The sequence below is a fragment of the Globicephala melas genome, chromosome 19, assembly GCF_963455315.2.
Source record: "Globicephala melas chromosome 19, mGloMel1.2, whole genome shotgun sequence".
Taxonomy (NCBI): domain Eukaryota; kingdom Metazoa; phylum Chordata; class Mammalia; order Artiodactyla; family Delphinidae; genus Globicephala; species Globicephala melas.
This window is the reverse complement of record NC_083332.1, coordinates 7,124,481-7,143,678: the sequence shown is the minus strand read 5'-3', so window position 1 is coordinate 7,143,678 and position 19,198 is coordinate 7,124,481. Positions and strand designations below refer to the sequence as shown.

The following is a 19,198-nucleotide window of genomic DNA, read 5'->3' as shown; positions in this document are numbered from 1 at the left end:
CACAGAGTGAGAGGAAAGGACAGAGCTGGGGCGGTAGTGCAGAGAGAGACAGGATGAGTAGAGGGAGAGATGAGAGAGGGAACTGGAGGTAGACGCCCCCGTGCGCGCGCACACACACACACACACACACACACACACACACACCCTCCCGCTACACACACACACACACACAGAGGCGCAGGAAGGAGGCGCAGTCCCGACGCACAGCAGGGTCTTTATTAAGGTGGGGCGGACGGGACGTTCAGGGCGCGTCCAGCACCAGCAGCTTGTGCATGTAGGAGTTCAGCCAGTGGCGACGCTCTAGGGCGGCCAGCAGCCGCGCGCGCTCCCGGAAGGCCGCATCGTCCGCCAGCGCCAGGCTCCGACGCGACTGGGGGGTGGCCGGAACCGCCCAAGCCCGGCTGGGGGTGTGGAGTCTGCCGGGAGATGGAAAGAGGCGGTTTCCATGTGTCCGGGCCCGCCGCCCGCCACCTGTCCTCCCCGCGGTCTAACTCGAAGCCCTGTTACTGCACTGTCTGTGGAGTGGCTCAGTCTCTGTCCCCTGTCTCTCTGTTTCTCTGTGTGGGTCTCCGTCTCTGTGTTCACCACGTTCGGAGCCTCCTGAGTACAGAGACTGAGTCTGATGCACCTGTCCGGCCCCAGCGCCCTGCCAATAAACGTTGCTCAAGGAACAAACCCGTTCCTGCTTCGGCTCCTTTCAAGTCTCTCAAAGCCTTTCTCAGAATCCTTGTGTATCTCTTTGTCTTGCTGATTCCCTGTCCACCCCCCATCTCTGTCCTCTCTCTGGGTCTCTGTTCCCCCTTTCTGAGTCTCTGTTCCCCATTCTCTTTGGGTCTCTCCCCACCTCTCTGAGTCCGCACCCTTCCTGGGAGACCTGGATGTCCTACGTACCTGAAGACCCCCGCGGGAGGCAGGGCGGCTCCTGAGGCGGTGCGGTGGCCCCAGGACACAAGTAGCAGCAGCAGCAGCAGCCGTGCTCGGGGGCTCCTGGGTACCTGGCGGGTCTCCATCACCTGTGGAGAGACAGGAAAGAGCTCAGTGAGGCCCGCGTCCTGGCCCAGAACCCCGACCCCACCATCCACCCACCCCCTGCAGCCCGTTTGCGGGGCCCCCTACCGCGCAGTGGGTTCCGGCAGTGAGGCTGGCAGCCCCCTTATATCGCCTCCACAACCCCCGCAGCGGGCAGTGACGCAGACCAGGGGGCTGGGGGCGCCAGGTCACCCCCCCACACCGGCTCATTAGGAGCCGCCAGCGATAATGAGGAGCCGGGGGTGGGGGCCCCGCCGCTGCCTTAGCGGCCACCCACTAATTGGGACCAGGAGCTGGGACCTGAAGAGAATTGGGAGGGGGAGAGACAGACAGAGAAGTGGACACAGGGGGTGTGTCAGAAGGATAAAAATAGAGACCGGCGGAAGGACCATCAGAGCAGAAGCCAGAGACACAGAGAGAGAAAGAGAGACAGGGGGAAGCAGCAGAAGAGGGACTGATGGGGAGAAGCAGAGACACAAAGAGATGAAGTAACCATGACAGGGAAGGACAAAGACAGAATGACAGAGAAAAAGGAAGAGAGGAAGAAAGGGAGCAACAGAGGAAGAAAGAAGGGAAAAGGAAGGAAGAGAGAAAAGAGAGGGAAAGGGACCAAGAGAGCCAGCTAGAGATGGAGGAATGAGGGAAAGAGGACTCAGAACGACAGGAAATGGAAGGACAGCCAGCCTGGGCAGAGAGGTCCAGAGATGAATCCAGACAGTGAGAAAACCAGAAAGAAAGGGTGAGAAATGGGGGGAGAGGGTTGGTAGGAGAAAGCGAAGGATATGTGTGGGGGGAGGGACGGTGAAGGCAGGTATAGTGACAGGCAAAATCAGGAAAGTCTTAGAGACGCTGCAAAGAGGGGAAAGAGACAGACAAGGACCCTGACTACCCTGAGGATGTGTCCAAGCCCTTCCCGGGGAGGAACTTGGGGGAGTTGTGAAGATAAGGCCCAATCCCCCTAACACTGGCTCTTAAGACGGTGCTGTCTACACAATGGAATGGTAGGCAAAGGTTGGGAAGTCCCAAAGGGCAGTAGCAATCTGAATCTCTGATTGACAGGACATGGGAACCTAGACTCCTAGTTCCCCAGAGAGGAGGGGAACAGAGCCTGGCTCTGGGAAACTGGATTCCTGGATCTGAGGGGAGAGGTCTGAGGGTCCCGACTCCTGGCTCTTGAAGTGGGAGGCTACCCGAGACCTGGATTCTTGGGTTTGGGTGTAGGAGAGGGCAGAAGGCTGGGACTCTTGGCTTCACAGGGAGGAGAGCTTGGTTGGGCCACATCCCTCCACCAAATGATCCAGTCCCTAACTCCCTTCCCCGCTCCAGAGACAATGTCCCTTATCTCTGTCCCTTTAAAAGTTCAAACCTGTTGCTAGGCTCCCAGGATCCCCAGGGTGGGGGTCAGGTGCGTCATGTGCACCCCTGGGACCCTACCTCCTGCCGCCCTGCCCAGAGCCATTCTGCAGCATTCACTGATCTCTGCATTCAGCTCTGCTCACCTGTTGTTATCTTGGACCCCACTGAGCAGGTAAGCGACCCCAAACCCCAAGTGACGCTGTCTCATTTGGGTGTACGCCCACCCCACCTCCACCTGACCACAGACCTAGGCATCTCTGCCCCAGACCAGCCCCTGAGACCTTGAGATCCCAGCTCCATCCTCAATAAACAGAGACCTGAGTCCTGCCCCACAGCTCTTTCCTCCTGAAGGCTGAGGAATCCAGACCCTTATACACCTATCTCCAGAGTTCCCAATTTCCTTCTAACTCAGGACCCAAGAGTTCCAGACACCCATTTCCTTCCTCCCCTGTAATCCAGCCCCCCTCCAAGCTTTGCTCCCTCAAAATTCTAGGCATCTGAACCTTCAAGCCTCTCTTTTCTAAAGAATTAGGAATTTAGACCCACATTTAGGGCCCTCCACCCTCTGGGAGCCAGGAGGCTGAACCCCCAGCAGCCTTCTTGACCAGGATCCAGGAGTCTCCCTCCTCCCCCAGTGACAGGCATTTAGGCCCCCTCCTCCCTCAAATCCAGGCGTTCAGGCCCCCAGCCCCCAGGCCTTCCTTCTGAGCCTCCTCTAATGTAAACAACTGTTGAGTCAAGGTGTCCCCAGGGCCCTTGGATAGGAAGAAATCCCCTGTCCCCCTCAGAGGTCTACACCCTTCGAAGCCGAAGTCAAGGAGGTCTGGGGGCTTGGAAAGGTGTGTTTCTTTCCCAATTTTCCTGGGACCCCTTAGGGAAACAGATAAGGAAATTTACTGCGACTCCCAAGAAGCCCTGCGTCTCAGTCTCCCTTAGCTACGGCGGCTACCGCCTCACAGCCTTCAGGGAGTTGCAGGTGGCTTTTTACCCGGCGCCCCGAGCTGGGCGGAGACGCGGTCTACCCGGAGACCAGTGGGCGTGGCCTCCGGCGTCGCCTCCCTGGCGACTTCTGGCTTTAACCCCTTCCTTCCCGCTCTCCCACTGCTACAGGTAAATTCCAGAGCTATGAAATCCTTCAGCCCGATCCTCCTGCTTCTCGTCTTTCTCTTCGCCTGGCTGGGTTCCAAGGCTGCCCCTTGGGCCTCACCGCCTGAGGGTTCCGACTTCTCGCGGATAGACCACCCCTCTCAGCCCTCCCCTCCTGCATCTGAAAATTCCACTCTCAATGGGCCTAACCCAGAATCCCCCAGGACCGCTTATCCTCAGCCCTGCAAGACACCTCATGCGGTTTCCCCTGAGCCCTCCCCCCTTGAATTCACTGAGACCCCCAACACTGACCTCCGAGAAAGCCCACACCCAGAGTCTCCTGAGGCCCCCAAACCTAACTCACTCAACACCTCAGTATCAGAATCCCTGGACATCCTCCAAATTAAACCCTCCAAAATGACACATCCAGAACCTTCTGAGACCCCCAAACCTGACCCAACTGAAATTCCACACACAGAATTCCCTGACACCCCCAAACCTAATTCCTTCAAAATTTCACACCCAACATTTCCCGAAACCCCAAACACTGACCCTACCCATACTCCACACCAAGAATTCCCAGAGATTCCCAAATGTAACTCTACTGAAATCTCACCCACAGAATCCCATGAGACCCCCAAAACCTAATTCCTCCAAAACTTCACACCCAGAATTTCCTGAAACCCCAAACACTGCCCCTACACAAACTCCACCCCAAGAATCCCCAGAGATTTCCAAACACAGCTCCATTGAAATCTCACATGCAGAAGCCCCTGAGATCCCAAATCCTGACCCCACCAAGACCTTTGACCCCAGATCTCCGGAGACCCATGACCCTGACACCACTGAGAACCCAAATTCTGAATTCCTCCAGACACTCCATCCTGACCCTACCGAAACCCCCCACCCAGCGTCTCATGTAGGCCACAATCCCAACCCCACTGAAATTCCCCAAACAGAATTCCCCACTCCCCCCTACCAAGATGCAACAGAGATTCTCCCAGCCTCTGATCCTGAGATCTCCACTAGTCTTCCCCCAGAAACACCTACACCCTTCAAGGAAGAAGTTACTGCCCTACATGAGCTGCCCCTGAATCCCAAATCAGAAACCCTTGCAGCCACCCAGCCCGACGCCCTTAAATTGCCCACCTCAGAATCTCCTGGGGCCGTTGATCTGAAAGTCCCCCAGAACTCTAGCCCTAAAGGGCCCGACGCCCTTCCTCCCTCAGCCCAGACTGTGAGGTCCCCTGCTCCTCCAGGGCCCCCCAGTCAGCCGGCCCCTGTCACTCCGCGGGCCCCCCAGCGGCGCAGCCGAGGTGAGAGAATCAACACTGTCATCGTGGTGGAGCGAGTGAAGGAGACTGGTGAGGGACTAGGGCCCGGACTCCTCGGTCTGAGGGAGGAGGGCCCTGGGAGCCGGACTCCTGGGTCGAAAGGATGAGAAGGCTGTAAGCCCCTCTTCGGAGTCTGAAGTGGGGAGGAGGCTGAAGGCTGGTACTGCAGGGTCTGAGGGAGGAGAGACTGGGGGCCGGGGCTCCCGGATCCAAGGAAGGAGGAGGGTGGCATCTGGATTCCTGGGTCTGAGGGTGGAGGGGGCTAGGAGTTTAGACCGCTGTTTCTGGGCCTCCTTCCTTCAGGTGTGACCCTAGTGGGGCGTCCCCCGGGCGAGGCAGGCGGGGCCCTGTGCCTATTCCTCGCCGGGACCGGGCTGCTTATTGGCATTTTCCTGCTCCTGTGGTGTCTCTACCGCCGGGCGGCTCGACACCGGCCCTTCGCACACCTCCGGCTCCCAAACGACGGAGATGAACCGGGTGAGCCACCCCTGTAGCGTCCCGTTCCTTGAATGCCTGCACGTTTCCTTAACCTGGTTTCACCTGGCACTTCAGGGCGCCCTACCTAAAAGTACAGGTCCCCATCCAAGGTCAGTAGAAGCCCTGAACCCTCCAGGGTCAAGTTCTGCCCCCCAATCTTCTGAAATTTCACACACACATGTCCAGTTCCGCCCCCAGCCCAGCCGGGAGTTGCCGCACGCTCGGAGCCGCAGTTCCCTACAAGGCCCGCCCCTTCCCCCTCCAGGAGCGCGGCAGGCCCCGCCCCTGCTGCGTGGACGCCACGCCCCCTCGTCTATTCAGGGGTCCTTTAATTCGAAAACCCCGCTCCAATGGAAGGTCGGAATCCTCTTCCCTGTCTCCTCATTGGCCAGCGGCTCAGGAGAGGGGACAGGCCCCCTGTCAGCCTATGGATGAGCTCGTTCCTTTGTCCCCACAGTTATGCATTTGGATGCCCCGAAGGACCCCTACAACCTCTACTTTTATGCGCCGGACGCCTGGGTCCCTTCACACATCGCTACCAAGCAGCCACTGCCCACCCCCCCACTGCCACCCAAGCTGCCTCCGCCGTCCCGCGGGGGCCGCCCCCAGCGCCTGGAACCTCTCTCCCCCTCCACGCTCCCCAACAACTTCGTGTGAGCCCCTCAAGACCTGCTCCTTCCCCAGACGGAGGAAGGACCCAGAGGTCCTGTCCTCCTGGCCTGCTTTGCTACATAGGGGTCCTCTAGGATAGAGGGTCCTACACGCAGAGATAGATGCTTTAGATATCAGTGGAAAACATATTCTGAGGACGAATAAATCACGTGTTCCCACAGCTAGACAACTCCTCTGGCCTCAGTCCTGGGGGAGGAGAGTGGTTGGGGTCCTAGAATCCCGGATGTGAGGAGGGAGGAGGCTGGGGGCCTGGACTCCTGGGTGTCAGGGAGAAGCATGTTGGGGACCCCCAAGGCCAATGACGACTGGGTGTGTACACCAAAGCATTTTATTGGGAGAGGGGCAGGGCAGGATTTACAATCACAGAGACAGAGACACAAAGACACAACCCTGCCCCGGGGAAAAGCACCCCTTTTCCCCAGCCCCATTCCCTTTCCTGGGATTCTGTGACTTCTCCTATGTATGTTCCCCAAATTCTAAGCCGAAATAGGGGAATCTGAGAGGGGAAGGATCCCAGATTTGGAGTCATTTAGCCCCTGAGGGAGGCAACAAATGGCCACTGAGAAAATGAGGGCAGTTTGAAACCACCCAGAAGAATAAAGTGCAAGGAATTGGGGGGAAGAGGAGCGTCTTGAAACCACCATGGGAAAGTTCAATGCCGGTGGCTTCAAACCATTGAGTTGATGGACTTGAGCAGCCACTATTTAGACCTGAAAACCGTGTCAGAAAAAGTGCATGGGAGTGAAGAGAGGCATATTGTTAAAACTGCCATTTTGGTTGTTTCCCTAGGTATTGTGCTAAGCTAGGGAGAAGGTCTTGGGGAATTTGGTGCTGCAGCAGAATATGCTGGTGGAGGGAGGGGTGAAGCGGGGGGGGGGGGGGGGGGGTGCTTGAAACTGCCATTTCCCCTCAGAAACGCTGGTGAGAATCAATCCCTAGTATGGCAGGGATGGGTGATTAGGTAAACCAACTTGGAAAATGCAGAATAGAGTTGGGAGAGATTTGAAACTTCTAGAGGAAGACCTTGAATTTTTCTGAAAGGGGAGGGGGGGCTGAGTAATCTCAGGGCTTAGCCTGAGAGTCCCTGGGGTTCAAGGAAAGGGGGAGGTGCCCAAAACCACAAGAGAGAGTGAGAGATTGAACGGTCCATTCAAATAAAGCCCTGAAAGGAGAGATTTGAAACCACTGAGGCAGAAAAAGTGGAGAAGGGAACCTTTAGGGGAATTTGGGTATCCTTGAAACTGCCAGTCTGCAGCTTCACTACCCCTGAGAGGCATTTGGGAGGGGAAGAGGATTTGACAGCACTGGGAACAAGGGAGAGTGCTTCTTAGGCCTGAGGCAGGACAGAGAGGACTGGGGTTCCTTGACACTGTCACTCAGGCCAGAGATGTGTGGAATGGAGGTCCTGGAAACTGCCATCCAGTGGGAGGCACATGGTCAGTAGTCCCGGACAGGGGGTGGGGGTCTTGGGGGTTGAACTGTGCTGTGTGTAGCTCCGTAGGAGGGAGGGGGAGCAGGGGGTGCCCCGGGGGGCTCAGCTTCATCCTCCATTTCGCTTTCGTCACTGCCAGCCAGCTGGTCGTGGCCAACAAAGCCACATTTCTCTTCGCTCATCTCCTCAGGCTCCGCCCACGGCTGCTTCTCTCCGGAAGCGAAGACCCCGTAGAAGATAACTCCTCCATAGTGCACCAGGGAGGCAATGAGGAACACATACTGCCACTCCTCCCGAGTCTGGGGAGGGGACAATGGTGAGGTGAAGTCAGAGGACAGAGAAACAGGAGGTGGAGAGAGAACCTGAGTGGGGCGGGGTGGGGGGGAGGGAGGCCCAGAGAAAGGGAGACCGAGATCCAGAAACAGGCTGAAAGAGACCCAGAGAGGGCAGGGATGGAGCCCAGGGAGGGTGATGCACGTCAGGAAGGTAATATACACAAATTTGGAGGGCAAGTGGGTCAGGGCCCGTGCACGGACCTTGTGCTTAGTCATGGCACCCACGATGATGGGGCACACCATGCCGGACAACGTGCCCACGCCGTTGGAGATGCCCATGAGGATGCTGGCATAGCGCGGGGCGATGTCCAGGTGGTTCACGTTGAACCCTGGCGAGGCGAGCCAGGAGACGTCACAGACGATTCTCGCTCGAGTGACTCCTCCCCCACCCCTACCTCCCCCCTCCCCGCCGTTTTGCTCTTTCGAGTCAACCTGTTGCGAGGCTGGGAAGTCCCCTTCCTGAGCCAGGAAGTTCCCCACAGAGGTGACCAGAGTTCCCCCAAGGGGCGGATCGGCGGTTCTCACCGGAGATGGCGAAGCCGCTGAAGCCCACTGCGAGGACCAAGAAGGAGATGGCCACGCCCTTGGAGTGCGAGTAGCCGACCACCAGCAGCAGCGTGGCTTCCATGCCAAAGCCTACAGAGAGCCGCTTATCTGAGCGCAGGCCGCCCCACGCCTCTCCAGACCCGTTCCCGCCGCAGCCGACCCCTATTCGCCCCAGTCTGGGCATTTCCACGCCTGTCCCTGGCTTTGTTCCCCATTCTGTCCGCGCCCGCCCTAACCAAGCCCTCACCTCCCCAGTGCCTGGCCCTTGACCACGCGCACAGGCTCGCCGCCCCGACCTGGCCCTCCGTGGCCCCACCCACTGACTAGGCCACGCCCTGAAGACGCAGGGTCCAGGCCCCACCCAGGCACCTTCGCACCTTCCCTCTCTGTCCCTATTCATTACACTCTGACCTTTGTCTCTCCAGGTACCCCCTCTTCATCACCCAGTTCCCATCCTACTCTGGCCAGCCTCGTATAGACCCCGTCCTTCCAGACCCAACGTGGTCTCGCCTTTGCTCCACCTGGACGGCCATACCTGCCTTGCCCTTCTACCCCTCGGCCCCTGAGGCTGCCACCTGCCATTCTGTTCCAGCCAAGTCTGGTCTCACTCTGGCTCAGCCTTTTTGGACGCGCCCCTGTGCACGCCCTCTGACCTCTGCCCCTTCCCCAGAGTCCGGCCCCCTAGATCTGCCCCACGGCGCTCTGCCCCTCCCAGGCTGTCCCAGACCAGATCCAGGCCCCGCCCCACTCACCCCCACAGTTCATCAACTTGCGCACGTTGGTGGTGGACATGATACGGCGGCTCCTGAGGAAGTCAGCGATCTGGCCTCCAATGGGCACGATGATAGTCATGACCAGGTGAGGCAGCGCTGACACCAGGCCCACCTGCGCCAGCGGGTGTACAGGGAGGGGGCTCAGGGGCCACGGGCCCGGGGTCTCCACGGCTCAGGTACCACTGGCTCCTCCCTGTGCCCCGTTCCAACCCCTTGGGATCCAGGTCCCTCTCCTTCTCCCCTCAACCCCCGCCGCTCCCTCAGCACCCTCCTTTCTGGGCCCAACCTTGCTGATCTCAAAGCCGAACACTTCTTCGAAGTAGGCGGGCTGGGAGATAAGAAGCAAGTAGAACGTCCAACTGCGGCAGAAGTTGGCCACGATAATGGCGTAAACCGGCATGGACGTGAAGAAGCGCCGCCAGGGTGTGTTAAACTTCTGTGGTGGGCGAGAGGAGGGACGGCTAAGACAGAGAGCAGGGCTGGGCGCTCTCCGTGTCCCTATAGGGCTCCCGCTATAGTCCCGCAGAGACCCAGGTTTCCCGATCTCACTAAAACCTCCAAGGACGCAGGGTCGCCAGCCTGACCACGTCCCCATGGGAACGTTGGCGTCCTAGCCTCACAGTAACACTTCAGGGATGCAGGGGTCCCGACTCTACAGTGGCCCTCAGGTTGGCAGGTGTCCGGAGACCACGATGACCTTCAGAGACTCATAAATGTGGACCCAAGAGTCTCTTTCCATCCAATTACGCCCCCTAATTCTAGCTTCACCCACCCCAAGGTCTAAGCAAAGCCTCACATTCTAATCCGCCTCTGCAGGTTTAACCACGCCCATCAGTGGTTCCGCCCACCTGGCCACCTCGCCCTGCCCTCAGCACCTGCTATTGCCGTTCTCTCCGGGCTTTAACCCCGCCTCCTAGGTTCTAGCTCCATCCACCTTGCGTTCCCATCAAGTCTCCTCTAAATGTCTATGGAAGCCCACCAAGATCTACATGCAGTGCGGGTTCAAAGCCCATTTTTTTCCTGCGTCCCCGCCTCGATATCTCTCCTCTCCCCACCACGCCCCCGCCCCGCAGGTTTGGGCCCGGACCGTGACGGGGTTCATGAGTTTGGCGCTCTCGCCGATGGCGTCCTCGATGTACTTGCGCTCCTCCTCGGAAATGCTAGGGTGCAGCGCCGGAGACTCGTAGGAGACAAGCAGCCAGAACAGGTACCAGAATATCCCGAAGCTGCCTGGGGGGGTCAGGAGGGGGATGGAAGCGAGGTGACGACCGGCCTCTCTCTGCCCCAGCGCCACCCGGACCCAGGCGTCCGGGCCCCTCACCGTAGACGTAGAACACAGAGCTCCATCCTGAGTACTGCACCAGGACCCCGGCGAGAGGCATCGCGACCACTGCCCCAGCATAGGAACCTATGGGGGATGATACAGGATGGAGAAGAGTCCCATTCTCCCTCAAATGCAATAGAGCGGATTCCCAGCCCCCACCTTTCTGGGACACAGATGCACAGGCCACAGCCCCTCCTCCCTCAGATACTTCAGTCTGGGTCACCAGCCCCCTCCTCTCTCAGACTCGGGAGTCCAAGCCCTCAATCCCCTCCTTCCTCAGACCTAAGAGTCCATACTCCAGCCCCCTACATCCCCAGACTCACAAGGCTGGATCCCAGCCCCTTCCTCTCACCGCAAAAGGCTGTTGTTGCCAGGCGACTCCGCTCTAAGGGCGGGGCCCATTTGCTCCAGATCCCGTGGCAGGCGGGGTACGTGACCCCCTAGGGAGGAGAAAGCCAAAGTCAACGAGAAGAGGCGGAGCTAGAACGGCGGCGGGGGTCATAGGGGGCGGAGCTTTACCTCTACCAACCCCTGCAGGATCCTCACGAAGATGACACAGCCATAGTGGACACGGGCAGCCGAGGGGATCAACATGTTTAGAGTGGAGGTAGCCACAATAGCAAAGCCAAAAACCCTGATAGGAAGAGTTCGTGGTCCGAGAAAAGAGTCCAGCTATCCCGCCATACCTAGGATTCTGCCCTTTCCTCCCACAGCAGGCGAGGCCCTGCGCCCCCCGAACCCCAGGCCCCACCTTCTCTGTGACCCCCACCTTCCACAATCACAAGCCCCGCCTTTCTCTAGGACCCCGGTCCAGAACCCAGGCTCCTCCCATTTTCCCGAAGTCAGACCCCAAATGCAAGGCCAAACCCTCTAGCTCCACCCACACTCTGCCGCCCACTTTGAGACCCCACCCCATACCTGTTGGCTGCGAATTTTTGGCAAATAAATCCTCCAGGAATCTGGGTGACAATGTAGCCCCAGAAAAAGGAGCCGTGTATGAGGCCAACAGTCTCTGGATCCCAGGTGAACTGAGCTTGCTGTGGGCCAAAAGTCACATCAAACCAGCGTCTCTGCCCCAGGTTCTGCTCCTCCACCAATCAGCACCCACAGACAGTCCCTCATCCAATCAGCAACAAGGATCCCCTCTCGCCTTCAAAACACCTGCCAATCAGATCTCGTGCCACCTACCCCCAACTCTACTCCTCCATGTTGCTGGGACCGCACTACCTTAGCAGTGGGGCCTGTTGCTGCCTAGAAGCCTAGCTCTGCCTGTTTCCCTGTCTCAGGGTCCCTTCTCTGAATGTCTAGGGGCCCATATATGGGGGTGGGGATTCTTTCTCCACTTTTAACCAATGTACAAACCGTTTGCTGATTGACCAGGATGGGGTCTAGGCAGGGACAAGAAGTAGCCAAAGGGTCGGGCCTGATTGGAAGGGAACAAGGGGTGGGTAGGCCACAGCCCAAATCAGGAATTTTTTTCTGAGGCAGGGTCATGGCCTATACCGAAATTAAAATAGGGAGAAAGTCTGAAATGAGGCGGGGCTTTAGGTAACGACCAGAGCAGATAGGGGAGGGATTTAAGCAACGGTGGAACTTCAGAAAATCCAGAATCAAAATTCACGGTGGAGCCTGAGTTGCGCCTGGGATTAAGATGCAACACTGGAACAGTTGTGGGACGCAGGTGTAGTAAAGTTGCTAGGAGGCCCAAAATGGAGCAGGGGCAACACATAGGGAATCTAATGACTGGCAGTCTGCATTTTGAAATCAGAGACCTGAAACAAATAGGGGCGTAGGTTCATTTAGATAGAGACGGGGCTTAGGAAGGGAAGAGCCCCGAGATGAGATGGAGCTGAGGGGGCAGCACAAATGGGCGGGGCTACTCAGGCTGTGGTGTGGAAGGGGCGTGGTGTGGGCGGGTGTGACGTCATCAGAGGGCGTGGGCAGTGTTATCAGCAGCCTGAGGTAGCGCCGGCCCTGAGCTACCTGCACCACGACGTGGCCCCCGCGGTGGGTCGTGCTGTTGTTGACCATGGAGACAATGGCCACGCCCAGGTTGCAGCGGATGCCGAAGCTGATGCAGAAGCCCAGGCCGCTCATGATGGCGATAATGTAGCGGCGAGGGAGACCAAAGCAGGTGCAATCCACGACCGGCGGGTCCCGGGTCTGCGTCGTCACCGGGCGCCCATCAGCACTCAGCTCCAGCGTCTCTGCACCTTCCTGCCGCTTCTCCAGAAGACTGAGAGGCAGCAAGGGTCAGACACGGACGTCCAGTCCCCAGCCCCTTCCGTCCCCAGCCCCCTCCTCTCATGACACAACAGTCCAGGGCAAAATCTGCTTTTCAAGACCCGGGATTCTAAGCCTGCACGCCCTCTTTTCCCAGAAGTCCAGCCCCTGATTCCCTTCTTCCCCCTCTGGATCCAGGAATCTGGACCTCGGTCTCAATTTCCCTCAGATGAGGAATTCGCACCCCCAGGCCCTTCCTCCCTAAGACTCGAGTGGGGAACTCCTCAGTTCCTTTCTCCCCCAGCCATGTCACCTCTTGACTCAGTTGTTTTAGACCCAGGCTACCCTTTGCGATCCAAAACCCTGTGACCCCAGCCCTCCCCGCCAAGGTCCAGAGACACACTCCAGCCCCCTCTTCCAGATATGAGCCTGTTTGAGGAAGCAAAAGGCGCTAAGGAGATGCTTCAGCAAAGGTGTCCAAAGAACAGATGCTTCTCAGCCACGTCTGCTATATATACGGTCCCCCCTCCTCCCCTGCCCCCTGTGGCACGCCCTTCCCTGCTTCCAGGCACCAGTTGTGGGCCTGACATCCAACTGACTCCATTCAGCCACTGAAAGCCCATTCCCAGGGATTGGGGGTGCAGAGATGTCCAGGGCACTGGAATCCAGCAGCCCAGCTGGATATCCCTGGAGAGCCTTGAGTTCAGGCTGTCAGCCTAGGGGGTAGGGAGGAGGAGTGGTGGGAGGTGTCCTGGCAAGGGACAGATGGCCCTGGTAGGGGGATTGGCTCAGTCCCCAGCGAGGCTCTCGCCCCCGCCTGTTCTGGATCCAGGATTGAGTCTGTGATGACGTATAGGGTACTTGGAGGGCCACCTGAAATCCAGAGAGAGGCTGCAGGGAGAAAGAGGTGCCCTGAGACAGGTGTGGAAAGAGTCAAAGGGAGGGCTACAGAGACAGGGTGGGGAGCGCAGAGGCTGAGAGAAAGAGGGTCAGAGACACAGAGGAAGGAGAGAGACCCAGAGAGAAGGGGACAGATATCCAGACAGAGAGAGACAGACATCCAGTCAAGAAGAGAATAAGACAGGGGCAGACACCCTGAGAGAAGGTGGGGGACAGAACAAAGACCCTGAGAAGGAAAGGGACAGAAACCCAGAGAGGGACCCAAAGTCAGGTAGGGACAGAAACCCAGGAGAGAGAACATAGAGGCAGAGACCCAGAATGCTGAGAGAAAGATGGAGAGACTATAGGAGCGTGAGAAGAGACAGACTAGGGATATGACTTGTGAGGTGCGGCCCCACTCCGAGGCGGGTAGGCAGCCAGGGGATCGGGCTGGATCCCAGGAAAGGGCTAGAACAGATGGAGGCGAGGGAGACTGGGACGGGGGAGGAAAGAACAGCCAGACGGTCTGGGAGGAGGCGGGTGGAAGAGATGAGAACAGCAGCCCTCCCCATCCTAGAACTTAAGGAAGTGGAGGAGGGGGTTAAGAAACAGGGGGTGGGTGGAGAAAACGACGGGGGAGCTGACAGAACCTGGGGGGATGCGGAATGAGACCCTGAGCAGAGAGTTAGAGAGAGGGGAATGGAAGTCCCCAGAACGAATAGCACAGGGTGGTAGGGACTGCCCCCCCATCAGAACAGGCCAGCCAATGAGATTAGAATTGGACCCAGGTTGCTCTCACATGCTATTTGACTCTGAAACTCAAGATATGATTGCAGCCCCTGAATGTGATATTCATTGCTAATACTAGGACATAGATCTTAGATCAAGGCTTTCTAAACCGAAGGAGGCAGTCTCAGTATTCCATACCTATAAAATGGGGGCAGGAGTAGAATGTGAGGTTACAAAGAGGGAACTTCAAGGTGATATTATCATTTCAGAAGAAGAGAACCAGGGATGTAGAGATGAAGGTGGCCCCAATGCTTCACAGAGGACAAGAACAGAGAGGGGAGACGCTGGATGGGGTCTCTTTCCCTCTCTGGAGGCCTGGAACTCAGGTCTAGGGACTTGGTGGTGAGGAAAAGCAGCACTTAGGAGGCAGGTAACCAAAATGAAAACGGTGTCTCAACCTCCCTCTCTGGGTCTCTGCCTCTGCTTCTGCAGATTCTCAGTGCACTCCCCTCTCCCCCCTCCCAGGTCTCTGTCCTCTTATATCCCTTTGGTTCTCCCTTATCTTCCTATTGTACAACTGAGGAGACTGAGGCTCAGGAAGCGGAAGTATCATGTCCAAGGTCACACACAAGAGTAGCAATGGGGCCTGATCACTTCCTGGCCCTCAGCATCACCCCTCTCAAGGCCTGGCTCTCAGAAAGGAGGTATTTTGGCTCCTGTCTCTCCTGTATTCCCCTTCCCCCCCCCCGTCCTTGTCCCAAGTCACCTGGGTTACCGTGTGTTTCCTGGTCTGAGGGAGTTTTCCACCCACTCCAGCATCACTCATCTCGAGGAAGTCTGCAGCCTCCATCCCAGACTTGGTAGGGAGACTGACCTGGGTTCGAATGATGCCATATTTACTCAGCCATTGTTTTCCCCCCCCCTTTTCCAAGTGTGCCTCAGTTTTCCCAGCTTTGTCTAGAGGATTAAAAGGAATCAGGGTGTTATGTCCAATACAGGGCATTCCCCCCCTCTCGCCAACCATCAAAGTGAACCCCAGGATTCAGATGCTCTTCTGGGCTCAAACTCCTTGGTGACTGTCCTGGTGGGAGCCCTGAACTCTGGGGTCTGTAGGGGCTCAGAAGGCAGCTCAGAGAGGTGACGGTAAGGCAGAGACAGATGGAGAGAAACCCAAACACAGAGAAGCTGAGAAACGGAGACTGAGGGAGAGCGCCTGAGAAACATATCCCTCCCGCTGCCGTCCCCCTTCCCAGCCCCTCCACCAGCACGTCTCTCTCCCTCTCCTGACTTCACACTGATGTATTTTGAGAAACTCGTGAAAGGAGGTGAGAAAAAGGGTGGGGAGGGGCTGGAAGATTAGGAAAAGAAGGGGTGAGGTTATCTCATCTCCCCACCCCTCTCCCATCACTGTCATCCTCCTGCCCCCTCCCTTCTGTCCAGCTTTTTTCCCATCTCTCATGTTACTGGAGGGTGGGGTAATTTTGGAGCTAGGAGGTGATCTGCAGCAAGCAGGACTAGTGTTAGACTTAGAGAAGGACTCGCATGGTCTAGTGAGCTGGTCAATCAAGGATGGGATCAGAGCTGTGGGCCAAGGGGACCCAAGGGTCTGAGGGAATGGCGGCAGGGGCATGGTACTGATGAGGCCATCTCCTCCCCGCACTGTGGCCAGATATTTTTAGGCTTCTCCGCAGCTGAGTAATTTCTCTGACTTGGAGCCAGGGCTGGGGTTGGGGGTGAGGGACTCGGGAGAGGTGTCCAGACTGCTCTGGGGACACCCAGGTCACTGGGGTCATCTCCTTGGCTGGAAGGAGGTCTCTCTGAGCTCTAGCCTGTACCCTTTGGGAAGTCTGTCTTACCCCAGGAGCCTAATTTTTGGCCGGCAACTCCCTTCTCCACTAGAGACCCAGGATACCCTGGCTTCTTCCTCCCAGCTTAACTCTCCTCAAGGACAAGGACCAATGGGCCCCAATCCGATTTAGCTTCAGATTAAACCCTCTGAGAGATGGAAACTGACAAACACACAGAGATGGAGAGACCCGGGGTGGAGAAATAAAAACCCAAAGAGGGTCAGAGACCCAAAGGAGAGGGTCAGAGACCCTAGGGCAGGGAGTTGGGGGACAGAGATTCAGAGAGAGAGCGACAAAGACCTAGACAGAGGGGTTGTAGAGAACTAGTGAGAGCAATGGCCAGACAGCGGGACAGACTCAGAGATAAAAGGAAACAGAGACCTAGAGAGAAGGAACAGAGATCTCAAGAGAGGAGCCAGAGAGAAGATAGGTGAACGGAGACCCAGAAGCGGGGGAGGGAGTCAGAGACCCAAACGAGGGGGATATATAATCCCAGAGAAAAGAGCAGAGCCTGGGATGGGGTGGGGCGCAGAAGAATGATGGATGAGACAAGACTAGGGAGAGCGGCGCCGTCGGAGACTGAGGGAGAAAACTGGACAGATGGGTGCCCCCCCACCCATGGGTATCGTCTGTCTAGCTGTCCGACTGCGCCCAGGTGGGAATGGGCGTCCTCCTCGGACCCTAGCGCTCTTCCCCGCCCAGGACCCCCACCGTGCTCACCGGTGCAGCCTCCCGAGGGCACGACCCGCCAGCTTCCGAAACTCCTCCTGGCGGAACTCCATGGTGGCTGCCCCTGCTGCTGGTCCCTCCCCCCCCCGCCGATCCCCCCGCCCGCGGGCCCGGGCGGCCGCGTCCGGGTACCCGGGGTCCGCCCCGGCCCGGCCGGCCCCGCAGCTCCGCTCGGGGGGAAGGAGGCTGCGAGTGCGGGCTGTCTGGGGGCTGTCACTGGACTCAGCGTCGGGGGTGGGGTGGGGCAAGGAGAGGCCCCGCCCATCCATGCTAGACCCGGCCCCTTGTATTCTAATCCCGCCCACCTTTCGCAGCTCCCCATGCCGGTTCGTACCCCGCCCTTCCACTCCAAGACCACGCCTCTGGGTTCTGAACTCACTTGTCTGGGTTGTATCGCCCCCAGTTCTGTTCCTTCCCGGAGTTACTCCCCACTCATCCATCCCCCACCAGCTCCTTCTACCCAAGATTTTCTCTCCTCCCCATCTGAGATTTGCTCCCCCCAATTCATTCCCCCTAATTTCGTCCCCGCATTTTCATCCCCTACAGTTTCATCTTCCTCTGAATTTCCTTTGCGTTTCATCCTCCCAGCCCTATCCCTCCGAATTTCTGTGCCCTTCAGTTTCACATCCTGCCCAGCGCCCTCCATCCCCAGGCCGCCATATCCTCAATTCCAACTTTCTCATTCAGAGGGTTCTTTTCTCATTCAGGGAATTCCTTCCCCCTCCCTAGATTCCAACCCCCATTTCGATACACCCATTGTCCCTTCTAGTTCTTCCCCATCCAGTTTCTTCGCCCTTGACTCCCATCCACCTGTTTCCATTTTCCCCTTTTGAATTTCATGTCCCTCCAGTTCTATTTCCCCTCTAGGCGCATCTCCCCTTCCAATTCCTTCATTTCCGATTTCCTTCCCATCTGGGTTCATCCCTTATAGTTATACTCCCCGCACCCCCAGTTGCTGGTCATTATTCCCTCCCTAGCCTCGGATCTATCTCCACCCTTTGAGTTCTCTCCCCACCCTGAGTTCTGTCCCCACCCCTTGAATTGTGTCCCCTTGATATTTCTTTACCCCTGAGTTCTGTCCCCTCCCCTGGGATCTGTCCCTGCTTTGATTTTTGCCCACACCCCCTGGAATCGGCACCAGGTATACGTCCGTGAGTTCTGTCCCCAGCTACTGAGTCCTCTCCCCGCACCTGCGTTCTGCCCCACCCTTTGGGATCTGTCCCCGCCCCACCCGGGATCTGTCCCCGCCCCCTGATTTCTTACTCCACCCCTAAATTCCAGCCCCGCCCCTCTGGGGTGGAACCTCAACCTGTCTCCAGCCCGCTGGCAGGTCCTGTCCCGCTGCTTTCGCCGCCAGCCCCTCTCTCCGACGCCAGATCCAGGCCCCAGGAGGGTGCTCCTTTCCTCACTGCCTCCCTGGGTCTGGCCAAAAATACATTTGGGATTAAATTTTCATGATGTGACACAGGTCCGCGAGGGAGTCCGAGAGGGAGCAGCCGGCGCGGCGGGCGGGCGCCACGGAAGGGGTGGCCCGGCAGCCGCTGCCGCTGCAGCCTCTAGCTTTGTCTCGCTGGGCCTCTGAGTGTCACAATTTTGCCTATGTTTGAGAAAACCCCGGATTGCCAGGGAGGAGAGGCTGGAGTCTGGGACTCCTGGGTCAGAGGGAGGAGGGAGCCTGGGGCTCGGACTCCAGAGTCTGAGGGAGGAGTAGCCCGCGGATTCGTCCACACGCGCCACCCTGTGGTGACAGAATCCCCGGTCTGGGTGCGGAGGCGGCGGTCGCGGCTCCGGGCCAGGTGTGAAGGTGGAGCAGATGGTGAGGAGGAAGGAGTGGGAAGGGGGCCCAGCAGCTGCCAAATCCCGGACTTTCGCCGGAACCATCACCATGGAGACCGAGGAAGGCAGAGAGGACCCAGCCCTACACTTTCGGGACCCGGGAATGAGTTCTTCCTCCCACGTAGGGTTCCCGTGCAAACTACAAGTCCCAGCGGCCGCTGGACTTCACCGTTTGCTTCTGAAGGGCCGCTTACTCCGAGGGCCGCTGGGAGTTGTAGTTCTCTGAGACAACGGGCTTAAGTTGCGTTGCGCCCTCTGGTGGACACGGCGCCCAAGTTCGCCATTTCCGAGGCCCAAGGGACCCTACTCAATGTCAACCCCAAACCTTTTCACCTTCTCACCATCTAATCCCTCTTTCCCCACCCAATTCACTCAGTTCCAGCCACAGTGGCCTCCCCGCTGTTCTTCCAACATCTACCCCTGAGGCTCCTGCATTTACCTATCCTCCTAGGATTCACTATGGAAGGTGTGTTGGCAATCATTCATGAACTCAACAAATATTTATTGAGTTCCTACTAGGCGTCAGGCATTGTCACACCATAGGGGACATAGCTCTAATGAGAGTATCACTGGGTATTGGGGACCACCAGA

General features: G+C 57.8%; 3 protein-coding genes across 4 annotated transcripts; 1 reads left to right on the top strand and 2 right to left on the bottom strand.

The window, feature by feature from the left end:
• Positions 1-241: 241 nt before the first annotated feature.
• Positions 242-1,010, bottom strand: PTH2 (parathyroid hormone 2). Its single transcript, XM_030873575.2, has 2 exons — positions 892-1,010; positions 242-416 (listed from the first exon to the last, which is right to left on the bottom strand). The coding sequence occupies exons 1-2, from the start codon at positions 1,008-1,010 to the stop codon at positions 242-244; spliced, it is 294 nt and encodes a 97-aa protein (XP_030729435.1).
• Positions 1,011-3,510: 2,500 nt separating this feature from the next.
• Positions 3,511-5,939, top strand: GFY (golgi associated olfactory signaling regulator). Its single transcript, XM_030874826.2, has 4 exons — positions 3,511-3,961; positions 4,107-4,835; positions 5,109-5,282; positions 5,740-5,939. Exons 1-4 carry the CDS (start codon positions 3,511-3,513, stop codon positions 5,937-5,939), a joined length of 1,554 nt encoding a protein of 517 aa, XP_030730686.2.
• A 325-nt stretch (positions 5,940-6,264) lies between these two features.
• Positions 6,265-16,919, bottom strand: SLC17A7 (solute carrier family 17 member 7). 2 transcript variants are annotated; one of them, XM_060288714.1, is made up of 13 exons: positions 16,763-16,854; positions 14,962-15,069; positions 12,348-12,600; positions 11,283-11,401; positions 10,884-10,998; positions 10,717-10,804; positions 10,362-10,448; positions 10,128-10,270; positions 9,327-9,476; positions 9,020-9,152; positions 8,247-8,357; positions 7,923-8,050; positions 6,265-7,685 (listed from the first exon to the last, which is right to left on the bottom strand). In XM_060288714.1, exons 3-13 carry the CDS (start codon positions 12,459-12,461, stop codon positions 7,392-7,394), a joined length of 1,482 nt encoding a protein of 493 aa, XP_060144697.1. In that variant the 5' UTR covers positions 12,462-12,600; positions 14,962-15,069; positions 16,763-16,854; the 3' UTR covers positions 6,265-7,391. The 2 variants fall into 2 exon arrangements, with proteins under 2 accessions (XP_060144697.1, XP_030729423.2); XM_030873563.2 differs by lacking the exon at positions 14,962-15,069 and having other exon boundaries at positions 16,763-16,919.
• Between the last annotated feature and the right edge of the window lie 2,279 nt (positions 16,920-19,198).